The 15,490-nt window shown below is 47.1% G+C and overlaps 1 protein-coding gene across 1 annotated transcript in view; it reads left to right on the top strand.

Annotated features, from left to right (window-relative positions):
- Positions 1 to 15,308: 15,308 nt before the first annotated feature.
- The window catches only part of LOC115312681 (phosphate-regulating neutral endopeptidase PHEX), a 99,664-nt gene continuing 99,482 nt past the window's right edge, over positions 15,309 to 15,490 (top strand). Inside the window, exon 1 of the mRNA XM_040212225.1 lies at positions 15,309 to 15,396. Coding sequence (XP_040068159.1) covers positions 15,324 to 15,396 — 73 coding nt within the window. The 5' untranslated portion in view covers positions 15,309 to 15,323. The remainder of the gene's footprint in view (positions 15,397 to 15,490) is intronic.

A 15,490-nucleotide genomic window follows, 5' to 3' on the forward strand; every position in this document is an offset into this window, starting at 1 on the left:
TGTGCTGGAGGGGCCGGTGCGCGCTCGGTGGAGGGGCCGGGGGCCTGGTCTCGGCCGATGGGTATGTTTTCTTCCTCGTCGACCGGGGCAGGACATGGTGTGTTGACCCGGTCGGCTTGATCTGCGCCAAAGGCCGTTGGGGCAAGGAACTCTGGCCGGTTCCGGCGGAGTAGCTCGACTGCCGCCGCAACGGAGGCGGGACGGCCCATCTTCTTCAGAAAGTCCCCATGCCGGTGGCTGGCTTCGTGGGTGTCCTGGTGGATGACAGGGACTTGGCACAGCCAGCAGGCGTCTGGGTCGTTTTCCGAAGGCGAGAAGGGCGGTAGGGTATGTCCCTGGAAGGGCTGTGGGATCTGGGCGGGCAGCTGGGAAGGGTTTGGACGGGGCTGGTTTCTCCATCGCACCCTGGACACGAAGTGGACGGCCTCTTGGCCGTCCAGGGCCGTCCAGGTGGCCACGGTGTGGCGAGGTGGCTTGCGCCGGGCTGGTTCTCCAGCCGCCGTCGAGACCGCTTCTCCTCGTGGGGTGGGGTCTCGTCTGCCCGCCTGGTCACTCGAGGCTCTCCGGTGCTCCACGTCTCCGCCGCCCTGCCTCTGTTGATATGATCGAGGCCAGGGTTGATCACCCCGCCTCTGCCAACCGGGTTGACCACCCTGTTGGTTGGTCCGCCTTGTTCTTCGCCAACCGGGTTGACCACCCTGTCCGTTGGTCTCGCCGGTCCGCTGCCGAACGGGTTGACCACCCTGCCGGTCGTCGGACTGGCCTGTCACCTGCCGAACGGGTTGACCACCCGGTGGGTTGGGCTGGCTGGTCCTGCGTTCGAAGGGTTGACCACCCTGGGAGTTAGCCCGGCTGACTCAGCCGGTATCACGGGAGGTGGAAGATCGCCCTCCTGGATGGCGCCGCCCATTCTGGTTCCTCCGGGGGGGGGGGGGGGGGGGGGGGGCATTTCTGGACAGAACAAGCTCTATTAACATCTTGCAAAGATTAGATCAAGTTCTAGGCCGCAGATTATAGCACCGCGCAGAGCACCTATCGGATCTCTCACCGACGGGTTCGCGCATTTATCGGCTACCGCGCTTAGGCCGCGTTGCCGGTCGCGCGCGAGAGTCACGCGGAACGGAGGATTCCTCGTTTTGTTCTCGTTCATCGTCATCCCGATCACGAAGATGGTACTTTTTTAGGTCTGTGATGTGGACCGGGCCAGACTCCTCGCTCGCATTTTCCTGAGCGAGCCTGTAGGTAAGACGTGGCAGTCGTGCCTTTACCACGTAGGGCCCTTCCCACTTCGGAGCAAGTGAGGCTGCGAATCCGCTCGCTGCGTTGCTCAAAGGATGGGTTCTCCTGAGGACCAAGTCACCCACCTTGTACTCCAGGTGACGATGAGTCTTATCGTACTGGGCCGCCTGTTCGATCCTTGCTGCAACGAGGTTCTCTCTGGCGTCGTGCAACGCATTCGAAAGGCGAACTTTCAACTCCGCCGCGTATTTAGAGAGTGGGCGTTCTGTCGAACCTTGGTTATTTCGTAACCCGTTCTCCAGCGGAGACGATAGCTCCTTACCCAAGTTTAGAAGCGCAGGCGTTAACCCAGTAGATCTGTTCACGGTCGTCCGGATTGCAAAACCCATCTCGACAATGTGTTCGTCCCAGTCCCTGTGTCTCTCCGTTAGTGTGATCAGCATGCTCTTCAAGTTTCGGTTCACTCTCTCAGTGATATTAGCCTGAGGATGGTATGGTGTCGTCCTTTTGTGCTTTATGTTTAGCGCCAAGCAGGAGTCAGTGAACACTCTGCTGGTAAAATAGCTAGCATTATCGCTGATGAGACACGTGGGTGTACCGAAGCGCATGAAAGTTTCCAACAACTTCTCCCAGATGCGCTCTGAGACCAGCTTCCTCAGCGGGTGTAACTCCACCCATTTTGAGAAATGATCGGTTATTACCAATAAATACTGGTTCCCACGGGGACTTTTTGGAAGTGGGCCGTTGATGTCGCAAGCAACCATCTCCCACGGGTAGTGACTCACTACAGGCTGCATCAGGCCTGGGGGCTTTCCCCCTCGCGGCTTCGCTCTCTGGCAGGCTGGGCAGCTACGGGCGTATCGGAGTGTGTCCTGTCTCATCCCCGGCCAGGTCGCGACGCGACATAACTTTTGAAAAGTCTTGCTGCCGCTGCCATGACCAGCCAAAGCCGAGTGGTGGAAGTATCCGATAAACCGCCCCCGCGCCTACGCCCGTGCCTCGCCCGCGGTTGAGCGTGCCGACGCCGACCTATTCGGGCTACTCCATTTGTGGTATTCTCGCTCACCGCTTGTCCGGAGGAAGGGGCCAAGTCATGATGGAGACGTGTTTATTCTTCGAGCCCGGTGTTCGGTGGCTTGCGCCGCCATGGCTGACCTGTCCTGTCCCCCGTCACGCGCCTCGCGCCGCGTGCTTTGGCCCCGCGCTCGTTTCTCGCGCGCTGTCCGCATCGCCGAAGTTCTCAGTGTCCGAAATCCCCACATCTTCCCCCCCTTCTGGATTGCTCATATACCACAAAATCAGCAGGCAGTTCATTACTCCAGACGTTTGCACCAACCCTACTTCGCGGGGCAGAACACCTCACAAATATGATTAACTTCATGTAGCCAATAACCGGGTCCACATCTTAAAATTAAGAAAAAGGAAGAATAACAAAGTATCTGTCTGCTTTCATGCCGGTCTCTCCCCAAACGAGCATCGTCAGTAGCCCCGCTTAACTTTAAAAAGTCTTCCAGCTCACACCCCGACTAACTCGCGTGAAGAGAAAGAACGTATGTCAAAGCAGTCACTTTCGCTTTCCAATAAACACTGATATAAAATTAAGGGGAAAAGAGAGAATAACAAGCGGTTTGCCTGTTGTCTGACCAGTCTCCCTTCCCCCAACCGAGCATCATCACTAGCGCCGCTTAACTTAAAAAGTCTTCCAGCTTGCACTACGACTAGATCGGGGGAAAAGGGAGAACTTACGCAAACGCAAACATTCTTTGCCGGGGCCATCTTTTTCGAATGGGTCAGCGGGATCCACGCGTCCGGCTTTCCGTCGCCCGTCCCGTTTTCTTGTTCGCCCCGCCAGACCCAGTACCTCATCATGACATCCGCGCTAGCTGTGCTGTCATTGGCTGGACGCTTCCGACAATCTGTCCGCCGTGCGAAACTATCTGGCACGTTGGACGCACGCCGGATCGCCGATCCGACATCTGAAGCGACCAAATTTTTCGAATCAGGCAACGTATTGCCAGATCGGACGTCGGATCGAATGGATATTTCGCGCATGTGTCTCGCGCGTTACTCTGTTTCGAGGTATTGTTTTGACGTCCTCACCCGCAAGGTACACCCTTGAGTTCACTTGCAAGGCATATAAGGTTTGCCGTACACCCGCGGGCGTGCCTTACTGCATGAGTTACATATGAGGAGAGAGAGATGTTTCAGCAAAGCCTTAAAAACACAATAGCAATTTTTTTTAATTGTTAATATATAATGTTTTATTAATCACAGATGACAAATCACATACAAATATGAAGACAAGAAAATATATATTGATACAAGGCAAAATATTGCACATTCGGAAGAGGTCAACCGTGCTCGGGCCCCGGGACCGGCGCTTTGTCGCTTTGTTTTGCTCGTAGCACTGTCAATGCACGCTGCCTCCGGCAAGGCACCAACTTTGAAATTGTATGTTTATTATTTTTGTGCTCTTAATTTAGGCGTTACTCGTTCTATCGGCGTTACATTATCAGCGTGACAAACAACTTGTAACGCCAATGATGTGAGGAGCTCTTAATGCGATGGCTATAAATTATGTTGTAACGCCTAAGGAGTTAGGATGACGTGGAAACGCTGGACTGTCATGGCTACTTTCAGGGTCACTCTCTTGTCATGCCGAAATCCACCGTATGTCACGCCTAAATGGGCATGTAGCCGTTTCATTAGCCGTTACCGGACTAAGAGTGTACGTCTGCGAGCCGTCGCGCTCTTCTCTAACAATTTGATATGAAGGTATACTTGGACGCCGGTATTATTCGTTTAGGAATCAAACGAAACTTTGTATCGGATAATTATACATCTACGTCCACTCCCATTTGATGATTATCGTGTTTTAGAATCCGTACACAGGGTGGTTTTCAGCGGTGGGTATTTAATCTGACTGCCCGCCAGAGCGCGTGCCAGAACGCACTATGGCCGCGAGCAGTCGCGCTCTTCCCCTTCTTCTTCGTATCAATAAACAGTCAAATACCTGGGCGGAGCAGTCAATCGTGTGGGTGACGGGAACCAGTAACCGCTCATTCACACTGGAAGCGGATTCGCGTTCGCAAAGCGGTTGCGAACGCGGTTGTATAAAGATCCAGTTCAATTGCACGTGTACTCGATGACAGCGAATGCGCGTGCAATTTACTGGATCTTTTTAGAACCGCTTTCGCAACCGCCTTGCGAACGCGGATCCGCTTCCAGTGTGAATGAGCGGTAATGGCGCATTCACACTGGAAGCGGATCCGCGTTCGCGAAACGGTCGCGGATGCGGTTCGCGAGCGACCCCGTTCAGACACACCGAGAAGCGGTTGGCGGTTTCTCGGCGATCACGCGTGATCTTTTGAGACTTGCGTTTGGCAACCCTGTTTTAAAATCCAAAATCCACTTTAATTCAAGATCCAAAGCCAAACTTTTCCTTTTTTGGCACTCGGAATATTTTTCTCCGAGATGTTCGCGCGCATCACGAGTTCAGGCAGCGAAAAAAGAAGCATGGACCCGCCGAACTCGCCTGTGATTCCCTCGACTTTGCCCACAAGCAAAGCCCAGCTAGGCGCGCCTTGCTGACTCAGAACAGGATGCCCCCGACCTTTTCTTCGAAGTGGACCCTTCCCGCATGAATAGCTGACCTTGTTTTCGGGATAGAGGGCCAGTTTTCTCCCCTCGATGTTGTTTGCTGTAATCATTTTCGAAGTTGTGAGCCGTGGGGTGGACCGTGGTGCGGGGGAATGTGTTCGGTGCTAGCCGGTCATGGCTTCGTTGGTGGCGGACTCTCCTCTCGTCACTCGCTCGTCGATCGAGTCTACTGTTCGTTTGACATTAAGCTCAAATAAACGCCGTATGGATTACCTCTGCATTGTCTGGTACGTACACTTTATTCCTTGAGTAGGTTCCCTTTATTTATTTTACTAGTAGTACACGTTACAGGTCGAGCTTGCGCAGGTACCCTGCCCCCTCCGCGGCAGTGCGTTGGCTACGCAATCAAGCTCACGACGTCTCTATCGGCTTTCGTGGTAGTCAAACACTGTGTCGAAAGCTTTCAATAGTTCACGCGACTATCCTAGTGGGTAGAAAAGCTGACATTTCGGTCGATTAGGGGCGGGTTCCGACGTTCTACAGGCAGAGATTGACAAGGCAACAAGCTTGGGCTGTGGCACCCGGAATAATAAACAAACTCTTACCCGAACCGAATCACCGGTGCGAAGCCCGTTAAATTTACGAGTCAATTCTTTCGCGGCGGATTCAAGTGACAGACGTGAACATGAAGTTTCTCTGTTGATTTGTCGAAAGCTAAGACTACAGCGCTCGGACTACAGCGCCTTGGACGCCTCACCACCGACAGGTGCCATCTTGTTTCGAAAGTCACTGACGTCACGTCAGCGTCGCGTTGTGATTGGTTGCCGCTTTGCGGTTCGTGAAAGCGGTTGGGAGAAATCGGTCCCGAAGCGGTTGGCAAAAACGCGCTCCAACCGCTCGATCCTATCCGCTTTGCGGTTGAGAACGCGCGGATCCGCTTCGCGAACGCGGATCCGCCTCCAGTGTGAACGCGCCATAAGTCTGACCCTTGAAATGCAGGCGTGACGCAAAACGCAGAGGCGTCTCGTTCGCCGACTTACGTACTTCCCAGGCGGTGGGGACTGTTGTTTACAGGGGAATATCTGAACAGATAAAAGTTACTCGAGCAAGCTCGCATTCAACATCAATTTCTTTTCTTTCTTCCTGGTTCACAGTGATGGAACTAACGCGTTACAAGTAACAACGTTACTGGTAACGCGTTACTTCTTTTTAGTAACGTACGATCGTACTCGTTAGAATACCAAATGAGTAACGAGTAAAGTAATGTCGTTATTATTTTACGGTACCTGCTATCAAATTACGTTACCCATTACTCGGTACTTCTGATTAAAAATGGCAGCATGGTGGTTCGAAAGCAAACTAATTTTTATTCTGCGCACTACAAAAATGGCAAAGAAACCCCAACAAAGCTATGTATAAACGACTTCATTTCGAAATCCCTCGGAAGACACTTTCAACGCTCCCACAACCGGGACCAAAAGGCGCGTGATTATCGCTTTGTCAAATTCTTGAGCGTCCTTGGTGCAGTCTTTGTATCGAAGCTACTAAGGCCCGCTTCAGACGGGGCAACTTTTCCAGCGATTTTGAGGTTGCTGGTGGGTTGTTCCCTAGCTTTCCCTACATCGACACGAATTGCTGAGATCGGGTCCGGCTCGAACAAGCGAGCAACTCGGAGCAATTTGAAAACGTTTGAAGCGGCTGCAGCCAATCAGAGACGCGATATTTTTACGTGACACCCCCGTGGTGGTGATGATGACAGCTAAAGAATTGGTTCTTGTTTGAAATGGATTGTTTTTGAAAATAAACCTTTTCAGGAAGATGAGTTAGTATTCTCAACACCATTCAAAGATATAAAAACACGTTTTTAGCGCGTAGGTGTGCGTCTAAATAGTGCAAGAAAAATCAAATTGAATGATGATGATAGCTAGTCGGAGCAGTTCGGTTGCTGCGTGTGAACGCGGGCGGCCCGTGTTGCTGGTGTTGCGACGTCAAGTTGCTGGGTAAAATTGCCCCGTCTGAAGCGGGCCTAAGGCCACCGTCGCTATGCCTTGAAAGAGAAGCCGTCTCGCTGGAAAGAGACATCCGCTCAGAAGGCAACAGTCTGCCGCCGCTCGAAGGATTCTGCCGAATCGTCCCTAGCTACTCTAGCTGGTCAAGAATTTCTCTTCAAAATAAATATATTCTCTTTCTGTCAAAAACAGAAAGGATAAACTCTAAATTTGGAAGCATTGACGTTCCCACACTTTGAACCAAAATAAGTGGCAAGGTTATCGCGGGATTGAAATGCGTCCGTCACCAGAAAGACGTCACCATCTTTTAGAATCCCTGCCGCCGTGGTACAAAGGTGCGTTCGCTCGCTCGGTAACGACTCCCGTTCAGAAGGTCGCCTCCCACTAAATCCTCCGGTCATCCTTTCTCCCATAGCGCCCCCAAAATTAGGCAAAAGACTGCGAACCACCACGGACGGCACCTTCTTTGCATCGGAGTTAGCCCCCAACTCCCTGGCATTCAAAGACCGAATTATGCTGGACGCTGCGCCCGCGTAATCCTTCTCGCAGTTCCTGGTTGCGTGTCAAGGCTACAATACCATTTCTCTAAAGAGACACATTCGTAGCAGTTATAGTGATGGCTTTCGTTTGCTTCGCCCTTACCTTTCCGCTACCGGCGTGAAAAAAAAAAAAAAAAAAGAAAGAAAAGTTTTTGGACACGAAAGACAAACTTAGGGTAAAACTGAAGAGCTTATAAACGCTCGCCACCTTTTTTAATCATATATAGACGTAAACATACTACGAGTACGCATGGAATATTAACCAAAGTATGGCCGGCGCTATACTTCGTTTATAATCACCAATAATCTTTTTTGGTTATTATTATGGGTTATCTAAGCGATCGGTGTCATATTTTCGTTGCTTGTGTAGCCTAAACCGGAATGTGACTAAAACCGGTGTGGCTATAAGGCATGCTGTTTGTGAGCAGTCCGTGTACTGTACACTTGCCCTTGTCATGCAACTCCTGCCTCTAACCAACAGGGCCGTTTTGGAACGCTTGTTATAAGAGCCCTTTTTACTGCCATCTCGCACTCACTTTTCGTGCAAGATGGCAACGACCACCGAAACTTTGTTATTATGGCCCGGGCTAAAGGCTAAACTCCATGGAGCGAATTATGCAACGAATAACTGACGAACGCCGCCCGACGGCACGCTCGCTTGCGCTCGTGACGTAGCAGCAACTGTGCTGATGCCACGCGCAGAGCAAAAGCCGCCGGGCTAAATTCGTCGATTTTTCGCCGTATATTCGTCCCGTGGAGCCTAAAGTGCTATGTTTAAACTGAGCGAAACGAAGTCAGACAATTTGCTGTTTAAGTGTCTGCTCTGTATGCCGAAACTCAAACTGCTGAGCACATCCAGGACGTCGAACTCTAATTTGAAAAAGCACATTAAGAGTTATTATTCAATGTCACTTACCTTTTTCCGTTGAAATGTCGTCGTTAAGCCTTCTTAGCCAAAATAACGCACCTTTCTTTCGAGATCGTTTTGTTAGTCGCAGTTTTTTAGCTACCATCTCACGATGCTCATTAATGTAACCTAGCGAAAAAGCCTTCGAAAACGCTATAGTTTAGTTATTTGTATAATTCAGAAGGAAAATAAATGAATCATAGAAGTTATATATAAACACGCTTATGTGATATATGTTTAAGGTTGCGGTTCATTTAGACCGTTTTTTTTCTATACTAATTCATGAAGCAGTTTATTTAGTTAATCTTTCATTGTTCCACACTACTGATAACTAGAAATTAACAGCGGTGCTTCGCACCAGTCATAATTGTTTTTCTTTTCCACCAGTCCCTCTATTCGCACAAGCTGACAGGGTTCGCGGTAATTTTAGAGAAACGAAAGACCGAAGCTACAACCCACTTTCCCAACACACCCTTGAAGAAGCAGAGGAAGATCGACCGTATGCATCAAACTCCAGTTTCTCAAGAAGTGTTGAAACAATCTTATAGGCACGTTTGGGGTTGAGACTCTACAGTCATATACTAACAGCTGTAATATACTAACAGTGAAACACAAAGTAACGGCAAACTAACGTAAAACTAACGTCCGTTAGTCATGGCAAGTAACGACAGCGCGGTATTTCGTTACATTTACAAAACTGAAACGGAGCTCTGTAACGCGTTAGCTCTTTTCCAAGCTAACCAGTAACGCTATTTCATTGATTGTTTTCTACGTCCGGACATTTCATCGAATGCCGTTTCATCGAAGCCGTTTCATCGAACACCGTTTCATCGAATGCCGTTTCTTTGAACGCCTTTTCATAAAAACCGTTTCATCGAACGCCTTTTCATCGAACAACGTTACAGTCTGTAATACTTCAGAATTTACTTTAATTTTTATATACAACTTCATCTAATTCTCTCTGATTTTTTTTTTCTTCTTCTTCTCTTGTTTCTGTTCCATCGTGAACATATCCTTCTTCGAGAAGAAAGCCTCCACGAAACAATGACCCCTCTCCATGTCACATGAAACAATTAAAAATGAGACAAAACAGGAAGCACAGACATTTAAATGTGTTTTAACTGTGTGTCCTTTTTTTGCAGATATTTTGTGCGGTGACATCTGAATTTGCTGATGATTTAAATGGATATGTATCGGATTTACTTTTCAGGCTAAGAAATAAAACACAAAGATTCTAAGAGAGAAATTACGTTTCTTCGTTTGGAAAAACAACACTTGCGGCGATGTTTTCTTTAATTTTTTATAGTAAGAAGGTCTCAATGCACGCTTTGGATGAGAACATGTGTTGCGAGATATTGCTTTTCATCTTGCCAATGAAGGTTATTGCACGCCCTTAAGGCTTTTGACATTCTTGTTTGTACCTTATCTTGTTGTGGCATTTCTGAACTGTGATTCCTTAGTGGAGTTAAATAAAAAAGTGCGTCAAGCTTTTTTGTCGACGAGAACCAAACAGCGGAAGGACCTACTTTTGGAGCTTTGCGATGCGGCCGCATAAGCAGCGTTGATTTTACTGCAGCCGTGAATACTCGGTGATTAGAGTCTAGCAAAAAAAACAACAAAATATGCTCCCTTTTATGTATAGAAACAACGTTTCCAGAAAGTGCTTGGTGAAAACGTTCTGAATCTATGTATAAAGACAAAAAAAAAAAAAACTTATAGGCGCTTGCGCGCATAACTAATCTTGATCATCCCTCGGCTAGTATACACGTTTTGTCTTATACAATCGTCCCATGTGCTTAGACCATAATACTGCTTTACAAACGTAAACAAAAAGAAAATACTGTGGAGGCGTGTGCTCGAGTTCAAAGGCAATAATTTAAAACTTTTGTAGATTTTGTTTGGTTGATATGCACTTCTGTTGCGGCCGGGAGTTCGCTCATATTTCGCCTAAATGAATAGTCGTGCAAGCGACCGAAAACCAACAGAAAACATTTTTATTGGAGTTTTTAATAGACGATATGAAAAAAAAAATAGTTGGAAGGTGTTTGGCTCTTTTTTTTTTACATTTGCCGATGTATTACATCAAATAAAGTGTTTTCGCCTCGTAAAACAGTCAAGAGAAAGTTTCTAATTAAACGGTAGTCTACAGAATAATGACGTTTACACTTGGCGAGATTTCAAACGCTGTTTTCAGTGGTTTGATGCATCAAACAATGAAATTTTTAGGTCTAAAAAACGTGTATAACAAAATACAGTAGTTTGCGCATAAAGTGATTTAAAACGTATAAACCTGATTTAAAATAATTTCGATTTAAAAAAAAAATCTGACTTAAATCAAAATAAATCTTACTAATTATAAACCATATTTGAATGTCTTACTTATTATAAACCATATTTGAATGTGTTAACGTGCTTTATTGTACATTCCACCTTACACAAAGCCGCAGCGGACGCTACGAGCCATCGGAGCCAATACAAGGCCGTGTGAGTCTTATGTGACCATCGCGAGGGAGCGCAGTGACGTGTGAAGAGCGTGTCACGTGATACATTCACAGAGCCGGATTGGTTGGGATGGCTGGTGTCCGCCGCGATCGGACTTAAAGTGAAATTAAATACGGTTAACCAAAAATAGATATTTTATTTTATTTTATTTTTAATTACGACTGGCTCTTGTTACACCACCATTCGGGAAACAAAATACCACATTTTTTTAAATATCCTTAAGTACAACTATTCAAAAGTTCTTATTTCTATACAAGCCTTGTAGTAGGAAATGTTCACGTCATCGGAAACACGTAGACGGTAATGATCCGAGAGCGCACGGAAGGATACCAGAGCGCTTGGAGACCTGAGAACGCCGAGCTCTAGTTGCAACGACTAGCGGGTAGAACAAACGATAGCTGCCTTTTTCTCAATTTCACTCATCGAAAGGAGGATCGCAAGCCGAGTGGTCTACCGCACACCAGCTCGGAGCACCTGGAGCGAAAGCTCGCGCTGCAGAACCCAGGAATCCTAAGTTCAATCCCCACCCCTGCCCGTTTCGATCTGGATGAGCATCGTACCGGCGTGCGGTCATGTATCACTACTGCGTGGTGCACGTTAAAGACCCCAGGCTGGCGGTTGGACTGAACTGGCTAAATTGCTATCTACAGCTGAGAGACAAGTCGTTCATTAAAGGCAGACTGACTTTAAGGCTGTTACATACTCACAACCAATTCTTTTTTACTCGAAGAACACGTTAGAATACGAAAGCCAAACGCAGGACGCCAGCGTTCTGCATTCTAACGGGTTTAACGAGTGTGGTGGAGACGAAAGTTATACGTAAGACACCGACGTTCCGAGTTCCAAGGTTCGACGAGTGCAGTGGCATAGCCTCCTGAATACTGACGAAGCCTGGCAGGTCACCACGAGAAACGGCCGCCGAAATGGAAAATATGGAGCGGCACGCAACGGATGAAAGGAGAGTCACGTGACTTGCGCCCCGCTGCGGCGAGACGCAGAAACACACTTCTTTGCGAGCGGACAAGCGTGTTTCGGGTCCTCGTCCTCCAAAGGCTGCGCGGACGTGCAGGTTCCCTCAGAAATGGCTTTTTGATGCTCTGTGCTACCAGACCCTCGCGCTCCAAATCTGCGACCGGGCACCCTCTGGCTCCGTCGTCGAACTGCCAGGCTTTGTGAGTATAGAGGAGGCTATGGCAGTGGAGACAAAGGCAGGTAGCTTTAGGTATTGCCACAAATAATCCTAAGCAGACCTAGGTGTTCTGACGTCCCCGCGCTCATTCGTCTCCTCCCCTCAGTGTATCGGCGCGTCGTAATATTCACAGTGCTGAGCAGAGGCGCGTTGATGTCAGTGAAATGGAATACAGACTCTAGATCACCCGCTGCCCATAGCCGGAAGCAGAAAAAGACACGTCTAGAAAATTCGCATTCTAGGTTACTGAACATAAATGAAGCACACCACAGCACGCTGTGAATTTCTTGCGGCGGATGAATATAGCGCTGCACGGACTCATTTATCACTGCCGCCTGATGTGTAGCATTTCGTGACGGCAATCCCTTGAGGAATTATAATTGCAGATATAAAATCAGAAATTCATATAAACTGCAACATACTACTTCAAGTTTTATTTTTATTTTAATTTAATGGGGGACCCTTAAAAGTTAAAGCTAAATAAAGTATTTTTATTACAAGTTTGAGGCCTCGTAAGATATTATTGAAAGCCAAATCGAAAGATGTAATTCCGCGAAGTTGTGAAGTCTTTTTCTATTGTTATTATTGTCGTTTGAAATCAACCACTCCGACGCCAATGGGTCCAGTAGCTGCTTAGAATAAGTACGACAATTTGTCATAAAAAATGCATGGGCTCTTCTACAGTGAAATCTTCTTAAATGGGTCATGAAATAAATTCAGGTTGGAATGATCATGAGTTTGCAGAGACTTAAAAAAGCTTCTTTCTCGAGGTGAAATTGCGAGGATAAAAGGGGACTACTTATTTCAGTCTTGCTTTTTCAGAGCTCGACGACGGATTTGTGGGATTAAAACAACAAGCATGACGGCAGTCGAGCGCGGTTCATGAATTGGACACGGAACTGAGCAAAAACTCGACTTCGGCTCGGAACCATAAATGCCTCGTCGGACACTCGGGAGCGGTTCGTGTCCAGCAACTGCAGTGATAGGGATAGCCGAAGTCTAACAATGCCTGGAGCTCAGCACGCGTTTTCTGCTTCGTTAACCGCAGCGCGTGTCTATGATTAACGTTGGCGGCACGTGATAGTCAAAAGGTCACGTGGCCGCTTGCACTTTCTCCGAGTTGAGGAGATAAAATATGCTCATATTTCCTGAAATCATTTGGCGACTGCCATTGCATAGACAGAAAAAACTAAGGCAAGCTTACTCAGTCAGTAGTATTTGGCGAAAGTAGAAATAGTAGTACTCAGCAAAAGTAGAAAAATCGTTTCATGGCTTCTTTAAGATGACAAGTAAGCGTATTTGCACTACTGATTCACACGACTACTGACAACCCTATTTTATGTTCTGGCGATATTTCTGGAATAACCTCCTTTTGAACGAATAGAACATTTCGGGAGACAGATTTCTCTTAATGTTTAAGGTTATGCCGTGGCATTTGACTGCACAAAATTACTTGGTGCCTTCCCCTTTTGCCTTTGGCATGTTGTTTTGCAAAGCGCGAGGCCCACACAAGCGCAGCAGCCTCCCGAGTCGCCTGCTCCACTCAAACGTACGCCTAATTATATAAGGGCGCGCGTCGAAAGGGGAAGCAGCGGCGCGGCAAAACTTAAAGGGGCGATGCAACAATTTTTGTACTTTGCGCAAATACCACTTCGAAGAGATCCCTGATGTTAATGACCTATGAAACACCCGTCCGTTTTTCACCCCACACAACAGAAGTCCCAGAAAAAAAATTAAAGAAAAACGAGAACGTTCACCCCTTCAACTCGAAGCCAGAACAAGTGGCCACGTGATCTGGAGCCGATGATATGCCGCCAATGTTGACCATAGCCACGCGCTGGGGTTGGCAAAGCACAGAACACGCGCTCAGTTCCAGACATTGTTATGGCTCGGCTATTGTCGTCGTTGCAGCGATTGGACACGGGCCACTACCCGAATTTCTTCTCGAGCTAGTAATTATCACGAGCCCAAATCGAGTTCCCACGCAATGCTTGGGTCCAATCTATGAACCGCATTCAAATATCGTCACTTGGGGTGCATTGCGATCCCCACGTTACGTCATCAAAATTTGCAAAGGAGAGATTAAATGAAAAAGTTCGCTTTTGTCCTTGAAATTACACCGCAACAAAGGAGTTTCTCAGCCAGTGGCGTTGCGTGCGAGTATCCTTGAGTCCCACTAGTGCCAGTAAGCTCGTGTATAGTGAAAAACATTCCAACTGAATATCGTTGCACAGCTCCTTTAAGCCGGACAGCTCTATACTCTTCGTTCAGCGTACTTGCGGTAGACCACCGGTAGACTAAGCCCTTACACCGGTCCCCGTATCAAGAAAAAATAAAGTTTCTCTGATTGTTCGTACGCCGCGCGAAGAAGTTCTTACAAGATTTGGTCGTCGGAGGAAAGAGCAATGTTTCGGCCATTTTGTTTTTAGCCCGAGACTGAGGCAGGAAAAGTGGAAAGTCTCGGGCTAAGAACAGAATGGTTAACATCCACCAGCTCGCCTGCGTACTCACTACATTATCAATGTTTCGGCGTTTGAAACGTGTACGTCTTGATAAGATAGCACATGTATCTAATCTTAAATTGACCTGCATGTATCTTAATTGTCCACATAAAGGGAAAAGCTAGTAATGCTTTGCTAGGAGCCGGGCTTTTTTTACTGCGGTTCTTGAAGGGAAAACGAGTATTGTGCTTTCATGTTTAGACTGGGTAGTTAACATTTGTTTGCTCTGCACAGCAGTTAAAGAATTTGGTGTTCAACATTTGATTTGATGTTGGAAAAATGTTTCGGGGCACTATTCTCCACCATTCGATTCGAATGCGATTCGTGCTGACCTTTAACGCTTTGCATGCACGCCTATAAAAATATAAAATGTTTCCTCAAAATTTCCAAGAAAGACGTCATAATAAAAAAACTAATAAAAAAAACTCAACAATCGTGAAAGCACTTTTATGTGCAGGAACACCTGCCATTTTAATGCATCTCCCAAGAACGCAGATATGTTTGCACTTGTTCAAAGGTTATCTTTCATCATATCCTGGTTGCCCTTTAAAGTCAGCAACAAAATGCGTGAGATGAGCACGCTGGACTCAAAACAGACCTTCTGAAGAATAGATTCCAGTGGCTACTGGACGGGGAAACGTACAAGATTCAAAGGTGCGTTAATCTTTATGCGATAGTTTTGCTGAAAACATGAAATAATAATCGAGCATTTTAGGATTTTGATAATATATTACGCATGCTCTTTTCATTCTTAGAAACGGTTCTACAGAAATTCAAGAAGCACCTCACTGAACATTGGTTTTTGGATATCTCTTAGGTTTAAAAAAATTGTTTGTCATGGACCGAAGGATAGCAGCACTGATCTTCGTGGTGACAGCATTCGCCAGTTCAAGGACTGCGGAAATCAATGGTATTATGCGCCAATTTGCAAGTAGACCATGATGATATTAACAACAATCATTTAGTTGTTTCACCTTAAAAAAAAAAAAAAAAAAAAAAAAAAA

This window comes from Ixodes scapularis, unplaced genomic scaffold, assembly GCF_016920785.2.
Source record: "Ixodes scapularis isolate PalLabHiFi unplaced genomic scaffold, ASM1692078v2 PGA_scaffold1__304_contigs__length_218370807, whole genome shotgun sequence".
Lineage (NCBI taxonomy): Eukaryota > Metazoa > Arthropoda > Arachnida > Ixodida > Ixodidae > Ixodes > Ixodes scapularis.